General features: G+C 46.7%; 1 protein-coding gene across 1 annotated transcript; it reads left to right on the top strand.

The window, feature by feature from the left end:
- Nucleotides 1-1,804: 1,804 nt before the first annotated feature.
- Nucleotides 1,805-25,335, top strand: CABLES2 (Cdk5 and Abl enzyme substrate 2). Its single transcript, XM_044298154.1, has 10 exons — nt 1,805-2,225; nt 12,407-12,478; nt 13,738-13,830; nt 13,911-13,988; nt 16,090-16,198; nt 16,657-16,813; nt 17,569-17,669; nt 19,146-19,252; nt 19,370-19,574; nt 21,844-25,335. The coding sequence occupies exons 1-10, from the start codon at nt 1,843-1,845 to the stop codon at nt 21,982-21,984; spliced, it is 1,446 nt and encodes a 481-aa protein (XP_044154089.1). The 5' UTR covers nt 1,805-1,842; the 3' UTR covers nt 21,985-25,335.
- The last annotated feature ends 498 nt before the right edge of the window (nt 25,336-25,833 follow it).

Raw genomic sequence — 25,833 nt, 5'->3', positions numbered from 1 at the left:
CGCACAGCCAGGCGGACACCCGAACGCCTGCTGAGCGGAGCGGAGGACAGACGGAGCCATACTGATGCATTCTGAGCGGATCCGCATCCACTCAGAATGCATTAGGGCTGGACGGATCCGTTCGGGGCCGCTTGTGAGAGCCTTTAAACGGAACTCACAAGCGGACACACTAGCGTTCATGGGTCCGTTCGTGAGCTCAGTTTGAAGGAGCTCACGAGCGGACCCGAACGCCTCCGTCCAGCCCTGATGCAGTCTGAATGGAGCGGATCCGCTCAGACTGCATCAGTCTGGCGGCGTTCAGCCTCCGCTCCGCTCGCCTCCGCACGGACAGGCGGACAGCTGAACGCTGCTTGCAGCGTTCAGCTGTCCGCCTGGCCGTGCGGAGGCGAGCGGATCCGTTCAGACTTACAATGTAAGTCAATGGGAACGGATCCGCTTGAAGATGTCACCATATGGCTCAATCTTCAAGCGGATCCGTCCCCCATTGACTTTACATTGAAAGTCTGAACGGATCCGCTCAGGCTACTTTCACACTTAGAATTTTTTCTAAGTTATTAATGCAGACGGATCCGTACTGAACGGAGCCTCCGTCTGCATTAATATGATCGGATCCGTTCAGAACGGATCCGATCGAACGCTAGTGTGAAAGTAGCCTAAGCTCCATTCAAGTGAACAGAGCTTAGCCACGCCCACTCTAGTTGATACAAGTCGTGACGTCAGTGGGCGGGCGGCCCGGCGGTAAACAGTGAGAAGGCCACGGCGCTGCTGGAGCGCCGCTGCCTTCTCAAACAGCTGATCGGCGGGGGTCCCGGGTGTCGGACCCCCGCCGATCAGAAGCTGATAATCTATCCAGAGGATAGATCATCGGTTAAATGAAGGTGCAGAACCCCTTTAATTTTAGATTATATTACTAATGCTGGCACATATCCCATGCCTGCTGACCCTGTGACATCACAAGGTCCTACTGGTTGGACTGGTCTCCCCCTGGCTTTCTTTACCGGTATCTCATCTGTGCGACACTGGTTTTCTCCCGTTTTTCTGCGCTGAATTTACCAGCTACAACAAATGTAGATTTATCCCTCTAAATTAATCGCTCATGGCAGCCAATAAGATTGTAGGTTTCTTTTCACTATTCCTCCTAGAGATGAGAGCAGTGCTCTGATTGGCTGCTTTCCCACCCAGCCTCGCTGTAAGGCTACTTTCACACTCGCGGCAGAGTGATCCGGCAAGCAGATCCGTCTCTCCGGATGTCATCTGGAGAAACGGATCCGTTATATTTTATTTTTTTTCACATTTTTACCGGTCTGCGGTCAGATTCCGGCATTGCGGTATTTTAAATGTATTTTTCAATGTAAATTAATGCCGGATCCAGCAAATGATCCGGAATTTTGGACGGAGATAATACCATTATTTCCTCCGTCCAAAACGCCATTCAGTGACTGAACTGAAGACATCCTGAACGGATTGCGCTCCATTCAGAATGCATGGGGATAAAACTGATCAGTTCTTTTTCGGTATTGAGCCCCTAGGAGGGAACTCTATGCCGGAAAAGAATAACTAGTGTGAAAGTGCCCTCACAATGCCATTGCCAACTTTCTGGTTGCAGCCACGCCCCACTAGTATACTAATGAGGTCGGAACACTGACACCACATCCACAGGCATTTGTCTTCCGGTGACATGTGACCTCCCCGCCTAGTTCTATACAAACATGATTGACAGGCTTCTCTTCCAATCAGTAAACGAGTCTGTTGTCGTTACCCTGGCACCAGCCAATGGGCTATGAGAGTGAGCGGATCGGCGGCAGACTGGCCGTTCCCCGGGCCGGGGGCCTCACTTAGAGAATGGCCGCGGCTACCTGCGGCTCCACCGGTGTGACAGGCACCGGAGGCCGTTCCGGAGAGTTGTCTCATGGCCACGTACCACAAAGAAGGAAGCGCGGAAGTGACTCCAGGCGTAGGCAGGCCGCCCTGTTCTTCCTCAATAACATCTCCTTGGACGGACGGCCCTTGTGTCCCGCACCGCTGCCGACATGGGAGCCTGCCTGCACCCGGGATGTCCAGGAGCCGACGCCGCTCTCCCCGTCTCCGCGACTGCTGCCGACTAACGGGCCCCGGCTCCTGCTCTCCCGGGACTCTCCCATGCCGGAGGGGAAGAGCGGCCTCGGCACCCCGGCTGCTACCGCGGTGCCCTCTTCTCTAGGCGGCCCCAGCGTGGAGAAACAGAGGTGAGAAACTTCTCTAGCGGGACACACCCCCGGAATAGCCCAAACTCCTCCTGGGGAACCCCTGCTGATTTAAAGGGGAATTCTACCTTTACTCATCACCCTCTGATCATGTCTGTTAGTGGGATCTGCACCCATAGTGGCCACTGCTGGTGGCAGGCCGAGGTCATGCACCATATCCTGAGGTAAATGGGGTCTAATGACATTCACTGCAGAGTCAGACCCCCTTCATAGAGATGTCGCCCTGGGTCCTGTCTGTGGAGGTCTCCTTTATGTGGCTCTGAGGTCTCATTGCCATTGGAGACATGACTGAAACTAGCTAGGGGGCGCTATTGAGGGAGTACACTATAGACAGATCATGTACAGGAAGGTGGTGTGTAAGTGACCATGCTCTGCCTCCACCCTGGCGACTGAAGTCAAGAGGGGGTATCAGGCACTGGATCTGCCAATCAGGGGCTCCCCCCCCCCCCCCCCCCCATGGTCCTCCTGTGTTTGGGATCCCATTACTGGTCAGCAGGATGGCGTCACGTGTCTGATCCGTGCAGCGATCTGTGTCATCCACATTGCACAATACAGCACTTCAGTGGTAGCTGCTGTAACCTGGCACAGCCGCTGTGCCCAGCTCTCTTCAGAGTGGTAGTTCTGGCAGAGGACATCTGGTTGGTGGGGGTGCCAGGTGATCTGGTGATAGGTCATCAGTATCTGGAGCCTGGATAAGCCCCCGCATTCTCCCTGCTCCCCAAGCACAGTGCTGTATGTTGTGTAGTGGTTGTCCTTGGTATCGTATTGTTCCATATCTGAGTTTAGTTTTAGTTTTTTCCCTCTGATTTAAGTCCTCTTCCGTTCCGTTATTACACAAAACATATCCGTATGGTTTCTGTATTTGATCCGTTTTTTGCAGATTGGAAACAGTAACTTAATCACCAAACACATGAGCAATATGGGCTGGGCATAGCATTTCTACAGTATGGATCCGCAAAATATGGATGACATACGGATCTGTTCCATATTTTTTTGCGGACCCATTGACATGACCCTTGGACCGTGATTTGCGGACAATAATAGGACATGCACTACTTTTTTGCGGAACGGAAATATGGAAACGGAAAGCACACGGAGTGCCTTGTGTTGTTTTTACGGACCCGTTGAAGTGAATGGTTCCGCATACTGTTCACAAAAAAAAAATGGACATGGAAAGAAAATACGTTTGTGTGCATGAGCCCTTAAGGGGGGTTTCCCAGCACATTTATCAGCTATCCACAGGATAGCTGATACGATCACAAGGACCCCCACCGATCAGGATCACGGCGGTCTCTGGCAGTCCCATGGAGCGGTGTCACACATACTATCACTCCATTCACACAGGGGGATCCGGAGTAACATCACTGCTTGTGATCAGTGGGGGTCCCAGCCGTCAGACAATTATCTTCTATCCTGTGGTTAGAGGGCTCCGTGTGCAGGGGAAGCCAGTGCATATTGATGCACATCAGACTTTTTTCAGAGTAAAATTGCAGCCTGTGAAGGTGGCCGTGCCATGGATTCCCTCAGTCCTCTCCATGTATGTGTGCTGCTTCCTTCCAGTAACTAAACCTGGCCCATGGCTTAAAGGGGTTCTCTGGGAATTAAAGGGGGTGTCTCACTTCAGCAAGTGGCATTTATTATGTAGAAGAAAGTTAATACAAGGCACTTACTAATGTATTGTGATTGTCCATATTGCTTCCTTTGCTGGCTGGATTTATTTTTCCATCGCATTATATACTGCTCCTTTCCATGGTTACGATGAGGGTTGTTTCAGGTATCAAACTTTTGATACCCAATCGATACTTTTTTGCCAGTATCGATTCGGTATCAGGATGTTTATTTTTTCGATACTAGACCCTCCTCTTATGGCGCTCGGCACGCGCGCAGACAGTGGAGAAGGGAGAGAGTCCTTCCCTCCTATGACGCAGCCGCGCTGAGCTCAATGAAATGAGCGGGCTCTGAAGCTGCCCGCACCACTGCCACCAATGAATGTGCCACTATTAATTAAAGTAGGAGGCGGGACGGGGGAGGGAATATACTGCTGCGCCGTCTGAGCTAGTGAGCTCTGCGAACGGCAGCAGCTTCCTCCTCCTAAGTGTCCTCCCCAGAGTCAGAGCATAGCAGGTGCATGGCCCCTGTGCCACCAATGATAACCTTTAAAGGAAATACAGGAGGCGGGTATTAACCAGTATTAAAATCATTGGTGGCAGTGGCCACAGGGTCCCCCCCCCCCCCCTTCTCATTGGTGTGGCAGTGGCAGCTTGTGATCGGAGCCCTAGCAGTGTAATCCTGCGGCTCCGATCGGTTACCATGGCAGCCAGGGTGCTACTGAAGCCCTGGCTGCCATGGTCAGCTCTCTGCTGCTGTGTGTACTATGTACAGGGCAGCAGGGAGAGCGTGAAGTCCTATTAACCCTAAGGGCTTGTTCACACGACCGTGTGAAGCCCATGCTGTGGACCGCAAATTGCGGTCTGCAATGCATGGGCACGAACCGTGGGACAGCCGCATGGGGATCGTGGACGCATTCACTTGAATGGGTCCGCAATCCCTCCGTTCCGCAAAAAGAGCATGTTCTATCCTTTTGCGATGCGGGGGCACGTAACGGAACCCCAGAAAGCATTCCATAGTGCTTGCGTAGTGTTCCGTTCCGCATCTCCAGATTTGCGGACCCATTAAAGTGAATGGGTCCACATCTATGATGCGGAATGCACACGGAACGGTGCCCGTGTATTGCGAATCCGCCGCAATACGGCAACGGGCAGCACACGTTCGTGTGAACGAGCCCTAATAGAGACCTATCAGGGTGAATACGACAAGGGATTAAAAGATGCCAGGTTCTAGCCCCTAAGGTGGGCTAATAGTTATAAAATAAAAAAGTAAAAAAAAAAATTATCAAAATTATTAAGTATAAATCACCCCCTTTTCCCAATTTTACATGTAAAATATATAAACAATAAATAAACGTATTACATATCGCCACGTATTAAAATATATTTTAAAAAAAACTCCTATGCGGTGAACGCGATAACGCGATTTTTTTTTTTCACCTTGCCCCCCCAAAAAAAATATAGGATCGGACTGTTCAATTATGGGACGGACGTTCCATAAAATGCGGAATCCACGCGGCTTTTTTGGCGTCTTATTTTTTTCTCATGGTATCTAGTATCGCAATACTTTATGGTATCGAAACTGAATCAAAATTTTGGTATTGAAACAACCCTAGTTACGACCACCTTGCAATCGATTAGCGGTGGCCATGCATGCACACTATAGAAAAATACCCTGGCCTCTCTGATAGCTGGGACTATGGAAGCGCACTTAGGCTGAGTTCACACGGGCGAGATTCCCGCGCGGGTGCAATGCAGTAGGTGAACGCATTGCACCTGCACTGAATCCTGACCCATTCATTTCAATGGGGCTGTGCACATGAGCATTTTTTTTCATGCATCACTTCTGCAATGCTTTAAAATCGCAGCATGTTCTATATTCTGCGTTTTTCACGCAGCCCTGGCTCCATAGAAGTGAATGGGGCTGCGTTAATAACGCATTGCATCTGCAAGCAAGTGCGGATGCAATGCGTTTTTCACTGATGGTTGCTAGGAGATGTTGTTTGTAAACCTTCAGTTTTTTATCACGCGCGTGAAAAAAGCATCAAAACGCATTGCACCCGTGCGGAAAAAACTGAACAACTAAACGCAATTGCAGCCAAAACTGACTGAACTTGCTTGCAAAATGGTGCGAGTTTAACTGAACGCACCCTGAACGCATCCGGACCAAATCTGTCACGCTCGTGTGAACTCAGCCTTAGGCTGGTGCTTTTTCCTGTGGTGTGGAAGCGTGTCCACCTTTCCTGAATTTCAGGGTGGTTGTAACCATGGAAACAAGCAGTATAATGTGATGAAAAATTAATCCAGCCAGCTAAGGAAGCAATGTGGACAATCACAATACATTAGTAAGTGCCTTGTAGTAACTTTCTCTCCATGATAAATGTCATTTGGTGAAGTGAGACAATTGCTTTAAGTATTTTCAATAATTTTAATTTTCTTAAAGGCTCTGTCACCCAGATCAAGTCTACCCTACCAGGCATATAGCCGGGTAGGGCCGACGATGGAGACAAAGAACATACCTTTTTATTTTCACTTTCATCCTCCATGACGGCATACCATGAGAGATGACCCGCCTCCATCCAGGTAGGGACAGGCTCCACCAGCTCCTCCCCAGTGTCTTCCTGTGTCTTCCAGGTGGGAGACGAGTTATTCCTCATGGCAGTTGCTTTGGGTCCGCTTCTGTGAAGGCTGTTTTTTATTTTACCTTATGCCTTGACCACATGAGGGAGCAGGCAGCACCCGTTCCCTAGTTGGGTTTCTGAGGTGCGGGGGAGTCTGCAGGTAGGGGACTCTGCTCCTTACCTTCCGCTCTGCGCGTTGGGCGTGGAGGTCCATGTGGTCTTCCTCCGGTCTTGTGCGCGCTTCCATGTCACAACCCGATACTTTTGGCTCTTGCGATGATGTCACAGGAAGTTGGATGCGTTCCAGCAAGAACTTTCGGTGTGTGTGACGCGTAGAGGGGGCGGAGCTTAGTTTGGCGCACGGATCAAGGCGGAAATCGTCCTCTGATCTGAGGTCTGCAGGTAAGAGGTATTTAAAGGGGACTGAGGTTTTACAGAGGCCTAACTGTATGTCTGAACTGGGGACAAGCCAGAAGGAGAGCTCTCTGGGGCCTACTGTTGTAAGTTACTTTCTCTTGGGGGGATGCTGCAATTTGCGGTCCCCAATGCACAGGCAACCTCTGTACTTGAATGGGTCTGCATTCGTCCGTTCTGCAAAAAGAAAGGACATGTTCTATCTTTTTGCGGAATGGAACACCACAGAAGCACTCCGTCATGGATGGATCTCGGGCCCTCCCCCAAAAAAAGAAAAAAAAGGGACTTTCTAGGGCTGGCTGTCGCAACCAAAAGATTATTTCCCAAAAGGAGTTATACATTAAGCGACACTTGTATCACTCAGCTATACAACCTACAAAGATACACGAGCCTCCACATAAAGAACTGTATCAACACCATATACATATCAAAAAATATATTTTATTAGTACATCACTTCATAATATCTGTTCACATGATTGACAATACACAACATTTAAAATGACTGATGGTACATGACTGTCGACAGGATAATAAAGTGCTAGTGCAAGTTATCATGGTCGGTAAATAAGCTACTCATAATATAATATAATATAATATATAGCTAGCTCAGAAAATGCTGTTTTTCTATATCTGCAGCCAAGTTTAGTACCTAATAGATAGCCAAGCTACATCCATCCATAGTAAAAGAATAAATCACACCAGTGAACAATTAATAGATAACAAGACCAAACACATAGATACCATATAATAGAATCACCACAAAGGCTGTATAAATGGCAAACAGAAATTCACCAAGCTGAGTACACAGATGATGTGTAAGTCACAACACTAAATGAAATTCCTGACTAGCGTGTAAGTAAGTCCTAATCATAAGCACTGTACTGACCCGAGAAGAGATTCCCACCACAGAAATGCACCACCAGTCCACACCCCGACGCGCGTTTCGCGTGTTGCTTCCTCTCTAGGCTGTCAGTTCAGAAAGACACTGAGGAGGATCCGGTGGAGGGTCTAATTTATTCTTCCTGGATGGGTCATCTCTCATGGCATGCTGTCATGGAGGATTCATGTAAAGGAAATTACCGGTAAGTAATATGGTTTTCTCATGTCAGCAGTCCATTTAGGCAGAAAAAGCAACTTTAAAAAATAAGCTAACGAGGAATTCGAGCACTTTGGAGGCGGGTTTATGCCTTCCGAGCACTGCTTCTGCAACTATCCCGTTCATTGCTAATGCTGGCCTTCTGCACCTAATCGCGCCCCCATGTCTTTTGATTGACAGCGCTAGACCCATCGGTCTAGCACTGAGATCCTTCGCACTCGCTTCCTGGATATTTTCCGTTCTTCCAGGCTTGTGTGTGACTGCGCGTGCGCACTAGACATACACACAAGCCTGGAAGATCGGAAAATGGGTGCGTAAGTGCACAGGTGCGGGATCTCAATCATGCGTGATTAGGTGCAGAAGGACAACATTAGCAATGAATGGAGGCATCGTAGAACCAGTGCTTGGAAGGCATAAGCCCACCTCAGAGTGCTCGAATTCCTTGTTACCTTTATTTCTCATGTCTGTGGTCCAGTTAGGCAGAAAAAGCCACTTTTTAAAAAAATATGCTATGTTTGGTTTTGTATTTTTGTCTGCATATGCCTGGTAGGGTAGACTTGATCTGGGTGACAGAGCCCTTTAAATACTTTTTTCATCCCTAAAATAAATACCTTTCATTAGTTATAATGGCTTGTTTTGTGTAGGGAGCAATCATCAGGAGAAATAAAATGGCTGCTGTACTATTAGTACACAAAAAACCTGTCCTCATCACCCAGGAGGACAAGTTACTTCAGAACACTGAGTTAAAGAGCTGCCTCATCTTCCTCTCTGCTCTACTTGTCAGGGATCATGATCCTGAACACAGCTGATAACCTCCATAGCTTCAGCTGAAGAGGTTTTGAGGAGACATAAGTACAGAGAGGATGGACAGGACACACTGGTAATGGAAACTACATACAAGTGCTGCTGCTCATTACCACATCCTCACTCTCCTCTCTGCACTTCATGTCTCCTCATAAACTCCATTCCTACAGAGATTAATCTGAAGATATTATCAGCTGTATTCAGGATTATAATCCTTGACAAGCAGAGCAGAGAGGAGGATGAGGCGGCTGTTTACCTCAGTGGTGTGTGTACCAATAGGACGGCAGCCGTTTTTATTTCTCCTAATGACTACTCCCTAGACAAAATAAGCCATTGTAACTAACAAAAGGTATTTGGGAATATATTTATAATAAACTAATATTTAAGTATTTAAATTTTCTTAATTCCTGGAGAACCCCTTTAAAGATGAGTACAATAAAGCACAGTGGGGTAATACATTGAGTGTATGCAGGTGGGCCCAATGACTACCTGTAGGTGACCTGCTGGGTGTATCCAAGGCGGGCAGCAGATGACACAAGACAGTTTGCAAAGGGGGAATCAAATAGGCCATGTATAAGGGTCCATTGAAAATGAATGGGTACAGATCTGGTCCAGATCTGTTCCGCAAAAAACAGAACCGATCAGGAAAGAAACAACGGACGTGTGAATGGACCCTAAGTGTAGAGAAAAACGGTGCACCCATTGCAGAGGGAGGGAAATCGCAATCTCCTCAGCATCAGTGACCATCATTACATATCAGCTGTAGATGGAGAAAGCAGCCCAGGGATGAAGCTGTCCTGATACATAAGAGCTGGTGAGGACAGCAGCATCCTGGGCACACAGACCTTACATTCCGCATGTATAACTGGGGGGGGGGGGGGGGGGGACATCCACATGAGAAGAGTTTAAAACTAGGCGCAGGCTGCAAACTAAACATCAGGGGACAAAAACTGAAGGAATAACTTTTGTACAACTTTTTAAACTTTTAACTGCTAACTAGAAATTCCTTACAGGCTATAGACACCTTTTACATGGAAGAAAATAAAATGTTTCACAAATGTCAGCAGAAGCGCTGAGCAATTTAATCATTAATTAGTTTGCCCTTTTAGCTCTAGGTGATGCTGTTTATTTGAAAACTGAATAATGTACTTTTTTGGGGCTTGGAGCAGTATATCAGCGTGGCAGGGGTAGCTACAAGCTGCTGACTGCGACTCTAGAGGGTTGAGGAGCCAGGATCTCGGTTATCTTCGATCCTGGTTGTTAAATACGCAGCCAGGCTTCTGTCAGTGCCAGCTCCAGCATATTGCAGTGTCTCTTCAGTCCCTGGCCCGCACACCAGGATTAATGGCACAGATGGCAGGGACTGGACAGACTACACCGGCCGCGCTGATATACTGCTCCAGGCCAAAAAAATGTACATTATTCCGTTTTCAAATAAACAGCATCACCTAGAGCTAAAAGGGCAAACTAATTAATGATTAAATTGCTCAGCGCTTCTGCTGATATTTGTAAAAATTTTTATTTTCTTCCATGTAAACGGTGTCCATAGCCTGTAAGGAATTTCTCTTCTTATACAATACTTACGGTATATACAGAGCCTCAGTAGGGAAGGGTTTGTGGGGGCGATACGCTGCATCCTTCTACACTTTTTTTTTTTTTTGTGTGTGGTCTGCTATACGTTTGTTTTTTTTCTAGTGGAGAGAGCATGACGTTCAATACAAAAATAAAACCAAGGACGTCCTAGCTAATACCACTATGCAGTAGATATTTATTTTAACGCTGTTCAGAACCATATACGGTAATACTACCAGTATACAGTGCCCAAATTATACTACTCTAAGCTGCTCAAAATATACCACCATGGTGTAACTGTGCCAACACTACGGACCACAGTGCCTGTGAGGAGGAAAAGGGGGCTGTATACAAGCTGCTCCTCTGCCCTGTGTCCTTCTCAGTGCCATGAAAGTGATGAACGATCAGGTCTAATTCCCAGTGGAGCTGCAGCTCATCAAAGTGCGAGGCAGTCCATGAAAGCAGCTGCTAATGGCTCTGTGGGAGCAGCTGACGAGGGTCATGTTTTATAAGCTCAGAGTAAATGGATAATTAATCTGGGTTAGATAAATCTCCAGCCACCTGCTCCTTCATAGACCTGCATGATCGCTTGTAAACGGGGCAGACGACGTATCATTGTCCTGACGGGGTTATATACAATAATGTCACAGTGTGTGGGGTGGCTAGATTGATCACATCCCACTTCACTAGGGATGAGCGAATCGACTTTGGATGAAACATCCGAAGTCAATTTGCATAATACTTTTTTGAATACTGTACGGAGCGGTTGCTCCGTACAGTATTAGAATGTATTGGCTCCGATGAGACCTCAGTGGTGTGAAGTAACTTGTTCTCCTGTGTGATTAGGACGGCAGCCGTTTTATTTCTCCTAATGATTGATCCCTAGACAAAATGCAAGACTTCGCATAATAACTTCAGAAATAAATTTCTACTGTAAAAAAACATTTCCCGAACTCCGGTTTGGTTCTAAGTGGTACCGTAGAACCGAACCCAAGTTTGGGAAATGTTTTTTTACAGTAGAAATTACCGGTAATTTATGACGTTATTATGCAAAGTCTGGGACCTTTAACTCTGGGAGAAGGAACTCTGAGTCACTACCAGGGGCGCAGCGCTGCTTTCCTTCACCCTGAGCAAAGTTTTGGTTGCTGCCCTAGCAACTTACGGTATGTGAAAATCCTGGCAAAGGCAAATTGGCTTGTTCCACTTCACTTAAATATTGCATTAAAAAGTGACACCATTTCTGGGTGGGAAAAAAAAAATCTTTTTCCCCCAATCCTGGGCAGAATTTAATTATTTGCCATGTGGTCCATCATGCAGCAAGCAATGGTATTGACAGGTAATGGCTGCCAGTTTTATTTTGCATTCTCTTCAGATGCTCTGGAGTGGAACATGCTTAGGGTACTTTCACACTAGCGGCAGGATAGATCCGACAGGCTGTTCACCCTGTCTGATCCGTCCTGACGCTATCTTGCTGTGCCGTCCGACCACCGCTCCATCCCCATGGACTATAATGGGGACGGGGGCGGAGCTCCGGCGCAGCATGGCAGTGTACCGTGTGAGGCCGCACTAAAAAGTCGGACTTTTAGCGATGGAGCGGCGGCATGGCAAAATAGTGGCAGGACGGAACGGACGGGGTGAACAGCCTGTCGGATCCGTCCTGCCGCTAGTGTGAAAGTGGCCTTAAAGGGGTTATCCGAGCCTGGAAATGCCCGGGCCCCTCACACTGATTCTACTTACCTGGCTCCCTGCACGGCTGCTGCTGCTTCTCCCCGTGGATGGATGAAAACATCCAGTGTTGGGGGATTTCAGCCAAAGGCAGGCGGTGACGAGCCTTCCTAGTATCGCGGGTGACGGCAATACTGGTTGTCACCCTACATTTCTAACAGATGCATTGGATGTTTTGAGGACCTCTGCTCATTGATGTGTAATGGGTAAAGGCCTAATACGGGTGCACTACTGCCAGGCTTCAGAGACACTGTGCGCTCATCTGTTCTTGTGCTGCTGTGGTGATAAATGTGCCCTTCTGATAACTGCCTCCATCTTGCAGGCGACGTCACCTGTCTCAGCGCTGCTCCCTAGAGCTTCTCCAGGATATTACAGAGTTTACACCAGTGCAGAGGTAGTGCTGCGTCTCAGGACTCCAGCCTAACACCACTAATGAATGTGTTCCTCAGCATGCTAACACCTCACTAATATTTTATTACTAAGGAACTCCAGACTAATACATGTGCAGGGGGTAACCCCTCCATGACCCCCTTCAAATGCTGAACCTATGGAGATTTCCAGAATTCTACCCCTAGATCACAGCCAGGCAGTGCTCCGAGGAGCTTTCTTTGGAGGCAGTCCATGTTGGCGGTTCCAGTTGTTCAGGCGGCCCATCCATGTTCAATGAAATCGGGCGATGGACAAAAGATCTTCCTGGGAATGTTCATTCAAAGAAAGATCTTTTGTCCGACTATCGTATGAACATGTTAAACGTGGCCGACTTCTTTTCTAACGATAATGGTCTATCATCAGTCGGTTAAACGATCGTTCGTTGCTGAATTTCAGCTCATGAGCGCTGGTTTTGGTTGAAATCGTCCTTTTTGATGAACGTTATACTACTGTGTTCGCCGCCTTTAGGCTGCTCGTGATAACTGCCTGGCAAACGGTCCCCCATTTGCATTTTATTGTCCAGTCTCCCGAGCTGCAGACTTCTTTGCCTGGCATTTCAGGTTATGTTGTGTCTTACCCCCTGCACAGCGCTGTGTGCTATTAGCTGCTCTGCTTATCTGCAGGATCCTTCTTCTCTCATCTACCATCACAGTAAGGGCACTTTCACACTAGCGGTTTTCTTTTCCAGCATAGAGTTCCGTCCTAGGGGCTCTATCCCGGAAAATAACTGATCAGGCATATCCCCATGCATTCTGAATGGAGAGTAATCTGTTCAGGATGTCTTCAGTTCAGTCTTTTTGACTGATCAGGCAAAAGATAAAACCGTAGCATGCTACGGTTTTATCTCTGGCGAAAAAAAACTGAAGACTTGCTTGAATGCTGGATCCGGCATTTTCCCCCATTGGAATGTATTAGTGCCGGATCCGGCATTCAAAATACCGCAATGCTGGATCCGTCCATCGGGTCTGCGCATGTGAAAAATGATACAAGACGGATCCGTCGGTCCGCATGACAAGCTGAGAGACGGATCCGTTCTTGCAAAGCATATGTGAGACTGATCCGCATCCGGATGCGTCTCACAAATGCTTTTTCACATCCAGATCGGCGGATCTGGCAGGCAGTTCCGACAACGGAACTGCCCACCGGATCACACTGCCGCAAGTGTGAAAGTAGCCCAACCGGCCTATACAAGCAGTGCGGCTCACGGTTGTGTTGTCTTTGCAGGTCCAAGCATGTCCCGGAGTCCCCCCTACCGTCCGTCTTAAAGAAGACACACTTCATCAAAAGCATGAGGCACTATGACACCCGCAACAGCAGGTATTTGTGACACGGGCACTGCCTTTAGAAGATCTGTATGATGTCACTGTCATCTTACCTGTGACCTGTATCTTTCCTAGAATTGTCCTAATCTGCTCCAAGAGATCCCTGTGTGCTGCGTTCTCCATTCTTCCATATGGGGAGAGCCTGCGGATGAGGTAACGGCTTCTATAGTGCATTGGCAGTTATATTACACATTGTATTAGTTATATTATATTGGCTATATACAGATATATTACACACACTATATACAGTTATGTGACAGACACTATAGTAGTTCTTCTATTACATATCTTATATATAGTTTTACACACTATATTACAGTAATATTACACACACTATATATGGCACCTATATTTGTAGATGGAGTTGTTACAAATGAAAGCCAGTGCTTTCATCCTGACATGTTACACAAATGAATGTCAGATGCCCTCCAGATAGCAATGGGGGTTGTGTGGTCATGCAACTGTATTATAAGGTTGGGTTCACACTTCTGTCAGAAGCTGCAGTTCAGCATGCATTGCTATTCTTTCCATCAAAACCGACGAAATCCTGACTGACCTCGTAATAAGTCGGTGAAGTCCGTGAAGAACAATTGGCGCCCATCAAACCATGACACCAGTATGAACAGAGCCTTAGTAATAATAAGTAAATAAGGCTACTTACACATTAGCATTTTCAATTCCACTATTGACATCTTTCATAGGATCTCAATAGCAGAAGAAAACACTTCAGTTTTGTCCCCATTCATTGTCAATGGGAACGAAACTGAACTGAAACGGAGTGTACCAAAATGTGTTCCGTTTGGTTGCAAGCAGCATTTTTCTGTCTGCGTTGTGGTGCAGAGCAAGACGGATCTGTCCTGACACAATGTAAGTCTATTGGGATGCATCCATCCCCCCTTGGATTTCAATGGAGTTCATGACTGATCCATCATGGCTATATAAGACATAATACAACCGGATCATGACTGATTCATGCGGTTGTATTATTGTATCTGAAGTGTTTTTGCAGATCCATGACGGATCCATCATGACTATATAAGACATAATGCAATCGGATCATAACAGATTCATGCGGTTGTATTATTGTATCTGAAGCGTTTTTGCAGATCCATGACTGATTCGCAAAAAACTCTAGTCTGAAAGTAGCCTTCGAACAAAGAAAAGAATCTTAGCTGAACAGAGGATTTCGGTCCTCTCATTTAAAGTGTAACTGTCATATTTATTTGCTAGTTTATTAGAGCTAGGCATGTATACCTGAGTTAGTCTGTCAATGTTTGCCTAAAGATCTTTCATTGATGTCCCCTGTCCCTTTCCACTTCTCCCTTAAAAGACTGTCTGTCTGTCTCTGGCTAAGAAAACAGAGGGGCGGTCCTTCACACTGCATGCTTGCATTAGGCTTCAGAGTGAGGAGGCGTGTCTCTCTGTAATCCAATCTGATTGGCTGTCAGGGAGCTGCTGGCTACAGCAAGTTTGTGTGTGAGAAGTGAGGGGAAAGTAGTTTTGGTCTCAAGAGACCTGGCAGAGGAGCCATCTTGAGAAGGTCCTCATATTGTAAATTTTTAACCCCTTAAGGACCCGCGCCATACATGTACGGCGCAGATGTCCGTGACTTAAGGACCAACACCGTACTTGTACGGCGCGGTGATCGGGCGGGTGCAGGCGATGCGCCCTCCTGATCCGCGGCAGGGGTCCAGCAGTCACTGATAGCCGGACCCCTGCTGCATGCGCCGGCATCGGTGGCATCACCGATGGCTGGCTGTGCATTAACCCTTGATGTGCTGCAGTCAGCGCTGACCGCGGCACTTGCGGTGTCCGTGCAGGGAGGAAGCGGCCATCGGGTCCCCGCGCTGCTGTGACGGGGACTAGATGGCAGGGAAGGCATCCCAATGCCTGCCTTAGGCATCGTGGCTGCCTTCCGTGACAGCCTGCGAGATCCAGCCCCCTGTATGTTTACAGCATTTACCTGTCACTTGTGAAATGTTCCTACTGTGTATGGACTTGAAAGCCTTTTATATTTAAACTTTGGCCTTTGTGTATTACTTCCTGTCCATAATTAGTGGAAGGGCAGGAAGGAAGGGGGTGTTTGTGGCAGTGGAGACTGCATTATGCCTCATAACAAAGCTATTGTCAGGAGATGGGGATGACGGCTGCACTGTCAGACCGCACAGGATCCAGCCTGCTAATGGGTTAGTCTGGTGTATGCAGCTTGTAGGGGATGTAGATGGTTTTAATGCTGCTTTATGCTTTGTTACAGTGATCTGCGAGTGGAAGGGACAAAGCAGCGACACCCATCTGGGGGGGCCCCCTCCATCACAGACCCAGAGTTTGGAATGGAAGGTGTGGAGCTGGGGGTCGAGGGCGAGGTAAGGATTGAATTTTTGAGGACTGTCAATAGTCTCAGCAGTACCATCCCTAAAACCTATTAAGTAACTACAGACAAAAGTTAATATCCCTCTCCCCCTTGTAACTCACATATCTAATCTGACCAACTATAAAATGTTCTCTGAATGGAACCATGAGGGATGAGTGGCTGCCATACATACATGGCACTGCTTATCATCAGTGGACTAAGATGAGAATACACTGCTGAATTCCAACATGGCCAGTGTAAAGTGAAGGAAGATACCTGCTGGCAGTATAATAAAGGACCTGCTTCGAGCTGGTTGTAGATATTTGCTGGATGAGATCGTTGTACGTGGGCACAGTTATCCGTGGGGCGCTTTGCATCCACCACTGTTTGGGAAGAGTTCATAGGCTATTTCACTGTTCAGGATTTGTTTGTTTCAGCTCTTTAATGTTTTGTTTTTTGTTTTGTTTTTAGGTTGTTTCTTATGCAAAATTTTTATACCCAACAAACGCCCTTGTCAGCCAAAAAGAAGACAGCCAACCATCACAGGTCAAGCTGGTTCCCCCTGACCCTTCTAAACGGACCTTCGCAAATGCCCGATTTACTCCAGTGTCCTCAGGAGTCGACCATGGTAAATGCCTCTGCTGCCTGCAGTGCAGGTTACAGTCTTTCCATCATGGACTCACAGCCCAAGCAGCTATTATTAGGAAGGTTATTATATTTGGGACAAGTCTTAGAGTCCTATACTCTTACCCTGTACCCCATGCACATACATGTTCCTAGAGAGCCACGTCCTGGGCCAGGGGTCCTTTTAGTTATGCTTTTTTTTTAGCTTTTCTATGTATTTTTCTAAAGGAGAAGCAGCCACTTACCTATATATGCTCAGACTATATTGCTTGAGAGAGTTGCATAGTGCTGAATTTGACCACCATTGTAAAGTAAAATTTATAGGGGAGATTTATCAAAACTGGTATAAAGAAAAACTGGCTTAGTTGCCCATAGCAACCAATCAGATTCCACCTTTCATTTTCCAAAGGAGCTCTGGTTGCTACATGTAATTAAGCCAGTTTCCCTTTACCCTAGTTTTGAGATTAAATTATATATATATGTGTGTGTGTGTATATAATATAATATATATATAAATTCCCTTGTATTAAAGAGCACAGTTGCCTAGCTAATATACTGGCCAATCACTATAGGTTCCTGTTTATGTAATTCCATTGCTTGCCAGGCATATCAAATCTGTCTTTCCTCAGATTTCATTATTTTTTTTTTTTTTTCCTTTTATGTACATCCCGTGTCATATACTGAATAATGAACAATGAACTTTAGTGAGTCCTAGTTTTCCTCCCGCACTCAGTGTCTTTATATTTTTTATTATTTTAGGCACAGAGACGGACAGCACCGAATACAATCCTGATATCCTGGATGATCCTCAGTGGTCCTGTGGAAAACACAAGCGTGTTCTCATTTTTGCTTCCTATATGGTAATTTTCCTTCATATCCAGGGGTGGGCATGTCACATGTGCAATCTGTGCAGGGACCAGTAGATTGGGGGGGGGGGGGGGCACTGCCACCTTAAAGGCAGCTGGCATCTTCCTACTACCCATTAGATTGCATGTAAGAGACTGAGCCGATGAGTAGCAGCGCTCCCAATTACTGGTCAGAGACTTTTTGATGGATGGGTGCAAGAAGCCTTTCCAAGCTGTGTACTACCTAGTCAAAGGAATTTTATCAAATTACCCCTAGAACTTGAGCATAAGTATTCCACCGCAGCCATGAATCAATCAACATAAGCAAGAGAAAGTTGATGTCACCCTTAACAGTTTTCCCCCACAATATCTACCTAGTACCCCCAATACAGAGATCTGTTTAAAGGGCTTCTGTCACCCCACTAAAGTCTTATTTTTTATTTTTTTTTGGCTACTTATAATCCCTATACTGCGATATATCAATACATAATGTTGTTAATAATTTTGGTTCACTAGTTAATTTAAAAAACGGACTTTTATCATATGCAAATTACCTGTCTACCAGCAAGTAGGGCAGCTACTTGCTGGTAGCAGCCGCATCCTCCTTTCATAAAGACGCCCTCTCCTCATGTTGATTGACAGGGCCAGCAAACGCTCTTGTCCTCTGCTGGCCCTGTCTGCATTCAAAATCTGGCGCCTGCGCCGTACCTGTCTTCAGTTGGCGCAGGCGCACTGAGAGGAGGACGCTCGCTCGGCCGCTCCATCCTCAATGCGCCGATGGCGTCCTCTCAGTGCGCCTGCGCCGACTGAAGACAGGTGCCAGATTTTGAATGCAGACAGGGCCAGCAGAGGACGAGAGCGTTCGCTGGCCCTGTCAATCAACACGAGGAGGGGGCGTCTTTATGAAAGGAGGATGCGGCTGCTACCAGCAAGTAGCCGCCCTACTTGCTGGTAGACAGGTAATTTGCATATGATAAAAGTCAGTTTTTTTAAATTAACTAGTGAACCAAAATGATTAATAACATTATGTATTGATATATCGCAGTATAGGGATTATAAGTAGCCCAAAAAAAGACTTTAGTGGGGTGACAAAAGCCCTTTAAGCCCTGACATGGTTATTAGAGTAATGAATGTCGCCATTCAGTGTCCAGTTAATGCCGTACACTGCCATTCAATGCTTACTTTATACCACTATCTACAATACAATTAAAGCAGCAATTTAGTGGAAAAGGAATGCTGCCGCCCCCACAAAATAGCAGCAAAAGGTTGATAAAGCCTTGAAGGTCTAACTCCTCATTGGGGACCTGCTGCAAACCTCCTGGAACAGTGGCACATACCGCCTTGGGTATGGGTACCACAAATTGAGAAACACTACACTTGGATATGCTTGTGCAGTGTAAGGGGCTGTGTTCCATGAAATCTTGTCTTTACTACATGCCCCATAGTACACCTGTCCTATCTCTCTGTATTATAATATGTCTTCTTTTTCAGACAACAATTATTGAATATGTGAAACCGTGTGACTTGAAGAAAGACATGAACGAGATGTTTAAGGAGAAGTTTCCTAATGTAAAGCTGACTCTGAGCAAGATCAGAAGGTGAGGTGATGCATTAGATTGTAAGCTCCTATCTGCCAGAGTTCTGCTGCTGCCATCGTTACATATTCCATGACTTTATAGATTTATTTATTTCCCCCCACTTTTCTCTGTCTCCAGCTTGAAACGTGAAATGAGGAATGTGGCACAGGAGTGTAACATGGAGCCAGTCACAGTGGCCATGTCCTATGCTTACTTTGAAAAGCTAGTCCTGCAAAGGAGGGTAAACAAGCAGAACCGCAAACTGTGTGCAGGAGCCTGTGTACTCTTGGCTGCCAAAATCAGTAGTGACTTCAAGAAGCCTGAGCTGAAGCATCTTCTAGACGTAAGTATAGAGGGGTCATATTGGGCCTCCGGGATGGATGGACGTGTCTAGCTCTGATTCAGACTTAATTGGTCACCTTTGTACTCTTCTGTTGTTAGAGCTTCCCTTAAATGGGTTGTTCCATCTGGGCGCTTATGGCATAGCCACAAGATACGCTATGACTGTCCAATAGGTGCAGATCCCATCCCTAGGACCAGCTCTTTTTTTTTTTGAGAACAAGACAAGCCACAGTTCTCAAAATGCTTTTATTTTTATATATAGTTAAGAGATCAGCAAATTGATTTTTAAAGGGGTTGTCTCACTTCAGCAAATAGCATTTGTTATGCAGAGGAAGTTAATACAATGCACTTACTAATGTATTGTGATTTTCCATATTGCCTCCTTTGCCGGCTGGATTCATTTTTCCAACACATTATACACGGCCATAGTTAGGACCACATCAGTGGTGGTCATGCTTGCACACTATAGGAAAAGGCACAGTGGGAGTGCGCAAATGCCAGCACTTTTTCGTGATGGTTTGCAGGATTGTCGTAACCATGGAAATTAGCAGTTTATAATGTGATGGAAAAATTAATCCAGCCAGCAAAGGAGGCAATATGGATAATCACAATACATTAGTAAGTGTCTTGTATTAACTTCCTCTACATAACAAATGCTATTGCTAAAAATGGGACAACCCCTTTAACGAACTGATTTATCTCCTCAGCACGACTTCACAGGTTGGCAGCTGTTTCAGGTGAAGAAGTGCCTGCAGGATTGACAAGATTTAGGCTAGGGCTACATGGTGACACTGGTCATGTGACAGCTGTCACAGCCAGGATTGCGGAGTTGCGATGTTCCTGGCCACGACAGCAGTCACTGTCAGTGGTGTAGCTAGAAATGACTGGGCCCCACAACATATTTTTGAATAGGGCCCCCCTCCCCCAGTAATTTTTTCACAACCCCCTTCTTTCATGCAGCCCCCATTCCTGTGGCTAGTAAAGATCGCTCTCTCAGACCAGGCCCGGCAGCTGTTCCATCCGTTTTTATACACTGTCTATACTGTCACTGTATATAATTGCATTGTGTAATACTGTTGAGGGGGCCCTGACAAAATCTTTTAGTCCTCCTCCTGGATGTGCCCCATCGGGGTCAGGGCCCCAAAGCAGCCGCTTCCCCTATAGTTACGCCCCTGGTCACTGTGTAGCCCTAGCCCGGCTTTGACCGTTTCCTGCCTGCACCACTGCTCTGATTAGTCGAGCGAGGGCAAAAGCTCTGCTTCCGCTGTGGAGCAGCAACTACACTTCTGGGTAGCGGTGTCTGTGCAGTTACTGCTCCAAAGCAGAGCTGCTGCCCTTTCTCTGTTAATTTTGCAGGCATGAAATTGTAGTGGCAGGGCTAAATATCCAGCCCTGTCTGTCTCCGCAGGTGCTTCTACAACTGCAGAGACAGAAGTCCTGCTTCTCTCAGCTCACCAAGCACAGTGCCGTATGTAATATAGCGGCTGTGCAGGGTATCACAGCTCAGCCCCATTCAATTCAATGGGGCAGTGCTGCTCCTAGGCCATGTGACAGATGAATGTGACGTTCAGATGGCCTAGGGGAAGCTGTGAGAACGCTGCGGCACTACTGTGCGCACCGGTGCCTTCTTAAACGGCTGATTGACAGGGGTCCTGGGTGTCAGACTCCCGCCAATCAGATACTGATGAACCATCCAAAGGATAGGTCATCAGTGTAAAACTCTCAGAAAACCCCTTTAAACATTTCATGGCCTAATTGGCTTCCATAGATAGCAGGTCTTGAGCTTGTTTTTTAGGCCTCAGGTTGTCATTACAATCCATCAACACCCAACATTTGCTGGGATGAAGGGTGTCAATCGTGCCATCAGCCTTCTTAGTAATTGCACATCTATCGATTGCAGCATCTAAACCATCAGAGCCATGTCTGGTCCCAGCCATTGCAGCAGGTTCCGCGGTGATAGCACGGGCCCAGCTGCATAATCAGAATTATATAGATGATGGATGTCATTCTTTAAGGGGGTTAAAGAGTTTGTCCTTTTCTAGAAACCCCAATCCACATGGACATCACAGGGGGCCCCCCCACTACTGTCAACCATTTATTTATTTTTTTCCATTCTACAACTACCTTCGGCAGAAGGGGTTAGTAGGAGTAGTGCTGATGTAAGTGCATTGTGGAATTGCACATGATGCCCATATGGCACTTTAAATGAATGCATCCTATTGTGGGGTAACCATCTTACTCACACTCTCTCCTCCTTTAACACATTCCAGAAATTAGAAGAACGCTTTCGATCTAACAGACGGGACCTGGTTGCATTTGAGCTGACTGTGCTAGTGGCCATGGAGCTAGCACTCTACCTCCCCGAGGCCCAAGTATTGCCTCATTACCGGCGCTTGACCAAGCAGCAGTAGATGAAATCCAGGGTTCAAACACGTTGTCCGGGACCTCCTGCCCTCTCTTGTTAAATCTCGGAAATGCATCTGTGAAGCTCAGCGTTCTTTTACCACTGAAGCGGGGCAATACGTTACTACAGCGTATGTATTGCACCATGGAAAGCACAGCCGTAGCCGGGAGTAGTGGCTACCAGAGCAAAGGATCCGGATCTGATATATACGTCAGATTTTTGCATAGTTGCACATTGTAGAACCGCTCTTCCTTTATACCAGTCCAGATTTTTTTATTTTTTTAACCCATTTAATTCTGAATATTAAATTCAGATAGTGTTTTTTTTTTTTTTTTATATATATATGATCTGGGTGACTTGGATAAATAGGATTGGTTTCCTATACATGAAGTGTTTTGTGACACCTCAAAAGGACAGGGAAGGGAGGTTTAGTGTCAGTAAAGAGGGGCTTTATTATTCTGAGAGATCAGAAACAAGCACAATTAACCCTTCAGTGCCTTTGTAATGTCTCACAAATCACTCTGGCATTGAGGATGTTAAGGCGAGTGACCATGTTACAGAGCATTACGCCCTATAACCAGGATTTGTCAGTGAATATACACCCGTGAGTAGCTATCGATTGCAGCATCTAAACCATCTGGGATCAGAGCCATGTCTGGTCCCAGCCATTGCAGCGGGTTCCGCGGTGATGGCACGGTCCTAGCTGCATAATCAGAATGATATAGATGATGTATTTGTCATTCTTTAAGGGGGTTGAAGAGGTTGTCCTATCTAGAAACCTCAATCCGCATGGACATCACAGGGGGGCTCCACTACTGTCAACCATATATTTATTTATTTTTCCATTCTACAACTACCTGCATCAGAAGGGGTTAGTAGGAGTAGTGCTGACGTAATTGCATTGTGGCATTGCACATGATGCCCATATGGCACTTTAAATGAATGCATCCTATTGTGGGGTAACCTTCTTACTCACACTCTCCTCCATAACACATTCCAGAAATTAGCATTTGAGCTAGGGCTACATGGTGACACTGGTCACGTGACAGCTGTCACAGCCAGGATTGCGGAGTAGCGATGTTCCTGGCCACGACAGCAGTCACTGTGTAGCCCTAGCCCGGCTTTGACAATTTCCTGCCTGCACCACTGCTCTGATTAGTCGAGCGAGGGCAAAAGCTCTGCTTCCGCTGTGGAGCAGCAACTACACTTCTGGGTAGCGGCGTCTGTGCAGTTACTGCTCCAAAGCGGAGCTGCTGCCCTTTCTCTGTTAATTGGGCAGGCATGAAATTGTAGTGGCAGGGCTAAATATCCAGCCCTGTCTGTCTCCGCAGGTGCTTCTACAACTGCAGAGACAGAAGTCCTGCTTCTCTCAGCTCACCAAGCACAGTGCCGTACATAATATAGCGGCTGTGCAGGGTATCGCAGCTCAGCCCCATTCAATTCAATGGGGCAGTGCTGCTCCTAGGCCATGTGACAGATGAATGTGACGTTCAGATGGCCTAGGGGAAGCTGTGAGAACGCTGCGGCACTACTGTGCGCAACGGTGCCTTCTCAAACAGCTGATTGACAGGGGTCCTGGGTGTCAGACTCCCGCCAATCGGATACTGATGAGCCATCCAAAGGATAGGTCATCAGTGTAAAAATCTCATAAAACCCCTTTAAACATTTCATGGCCTAATTGGCTTCCATAGATAGCAGGTCTTGAGCTTGTTTTTTAGGCCTCAGGTTGTCATTACAATCTATCAACACCCAACATTTGCTGGGATGAAGGGTGTCAGTCGTGCTATCAACCGTCTTAGTAATTGCACATCTATCTATTGCAGCATCGAAACCATCTGGGATCAGAGCTATGTCTGGTCCCAGCCTTTGCAGTGGGATCCTCCAGTTCTTAGTTCTTACAACATGGCTGCTTTGCTACAGTTGTAGGTGCTGTCACCCAGCTTGACCAGACTTGGGCCTCTTTCACACGAGCTCGTTTTCCGCGCGCGGGTGCAATGCGTGAAGAGAACGCATTGCATCCGCACTAAATCCTGACTCATTCATTTCAATAGGTCTGTGTACATGAGCGTTTTTTCTTTTTCTTTCAAGGCAACAGTTCTGCGTTGCGCGAAAAACACAGCATGTTCTATCATCTGCGTTTTTCACGTGCGGATGCAATTCATTTTACACTGATTGTTGCTAGGAGATGTTATTTGTAAACCTTCAGGTTTTTTTTTAATCACGCGCGTGAAAAACGCATTGCACTCGCACGGAAAAAACTGAACAACATGTAATCGCAGACGAAACTGACCGAACTTGCTTGCAAAATGGTGCGAGTTTCACTGAACGCATCCGGACCTAATCCGTCACGCTTACGGATGGAAATTATTCTGGGATCATTGATCCACCCCCATCGCGGTATCCTTTTGTGTGCACATAAGTGGATTCAAGAGTCTGAAAAAGCTGAGTGACGAAGCTTATATGAGCTGTAAAGGCAGCCATATTGGCTTTCCCATTAACAGACATAACTTCAGTCACAAATGGACGACAAAGTGGAGATGTCTGGTTTTGAGTGGAAATTCTCCATGAGGATTTTTTCATCTCAAAGATGCTGAATATGTGCATAGCAATGTACATGAGCCAAGATACAATCTAAAGCTTAGACGTGGTAGGCAATAAGGAGCAGTGCTCCTCGGGTCCTTCTGCGTGGAGCCAGTGCTCGGGGATTTCTAAGATTAAGTGCACATATCTATAGCTTCCAAGTAGTCTCAATCCAAAAAGGAAAAAACAACAACTTTTTAACATAATATGCATACTTTGTTTTTAGAGAGATGTGCCTGAATTTACCCTGATCTGGTATCAGGATTTATTTTATTTATTTCATTAGGTTTCTAATCTGTTAAAGTGCACCCATCACCTGCTCACATTGGAAGCAGCCGCACTGTGAAGGTACAAACTCATCTTGCACAGATTTAGAGAATGCACACAGCCGTGTTCATTCGGCCTAACTCTGCTGATCATGAGAGCGAGTTGCTTAGCAGTCCCTTTACATTTAGCCTGGGTGACTACCATTGGAGTACATGGAGCTCTACATCCAACAGTGGTCACATTCAGACATCAGACACATGGGCGTATTGTGGATTGGTGTCCTACAAATCTATAGTATGACGCTCATAGCTAGAATTCTGTGTCTGTGTTTTACAGAGGCAGCAGAGGTTTTCATAGCATGCAGGTTTGTAGTACGTCATTGGAAGCATTAATTTTAGGCTACTTTCACACTAGCGTTCGATCGGATCCGTTCTGAACGGATCCGCTCATAATAATGCAGACGGAGGCCCCGTTCAGAACGGATCCGTCTGCATTATTTTGGCATATAAAAGCTAAGTGTGAAAATAGCCTCGTACGGATCCGTCCAGACTTTTAATGTAAAGTCAATGGGGGACGGATCCGCCTGAAGATTGAGCCATATTGTGGCATCTTCAAACGGATCCGTCCCCATTGACTTACATTGTAAGTCTGGACGGATCCGCACGCCTTCAGCTGTCCGCCTGTCCGTGCGGAGGCAAGCGGAGCGGAGGCTGAACGCCGCCAGACTGATGCAGTCTGAGCGGATCCGCTCCATTCAGACTGCATCAGGGCTGGACGGCTGCGTTCGGGTCCGCTCGTGAGCTCCTTCAAACGGAGCTCACGAGTGGACCGACGAACGCTAGTGTGAAAGTAGCCTTAGGGATTACGGTGTCTTGCAGAGGCACCCAACATGGCTCCTGGAGTGCTTATGGGTAGGTAATATAGACTCCATTGTACAGGTCCATGCACACTTTTTTAGTTCTTTTAGCTGTATGAGTGTGAAGAATGAAAAGACAGGGTTGTTTTAGGT

The sequence above is a fragment of the Bufo gargarizans genome, chromosome 6, assembly GCF_014858855.1.
Source record: "Bufo gargarizans isolate SCDJY-AF-19 chromosome 6, ASM1485885v1, whole genome shotgun sequence".
Taxonomy (NCBI): domain Eukaryota; kingdom Metazoa; phylum Chordata; class Amphibia; order Anura; family Bufonidae; genus Bufo; species Bufo gargarizans.
This window is presented reverse-complemented; position numbering and strand designations above follow the sequence as displayed.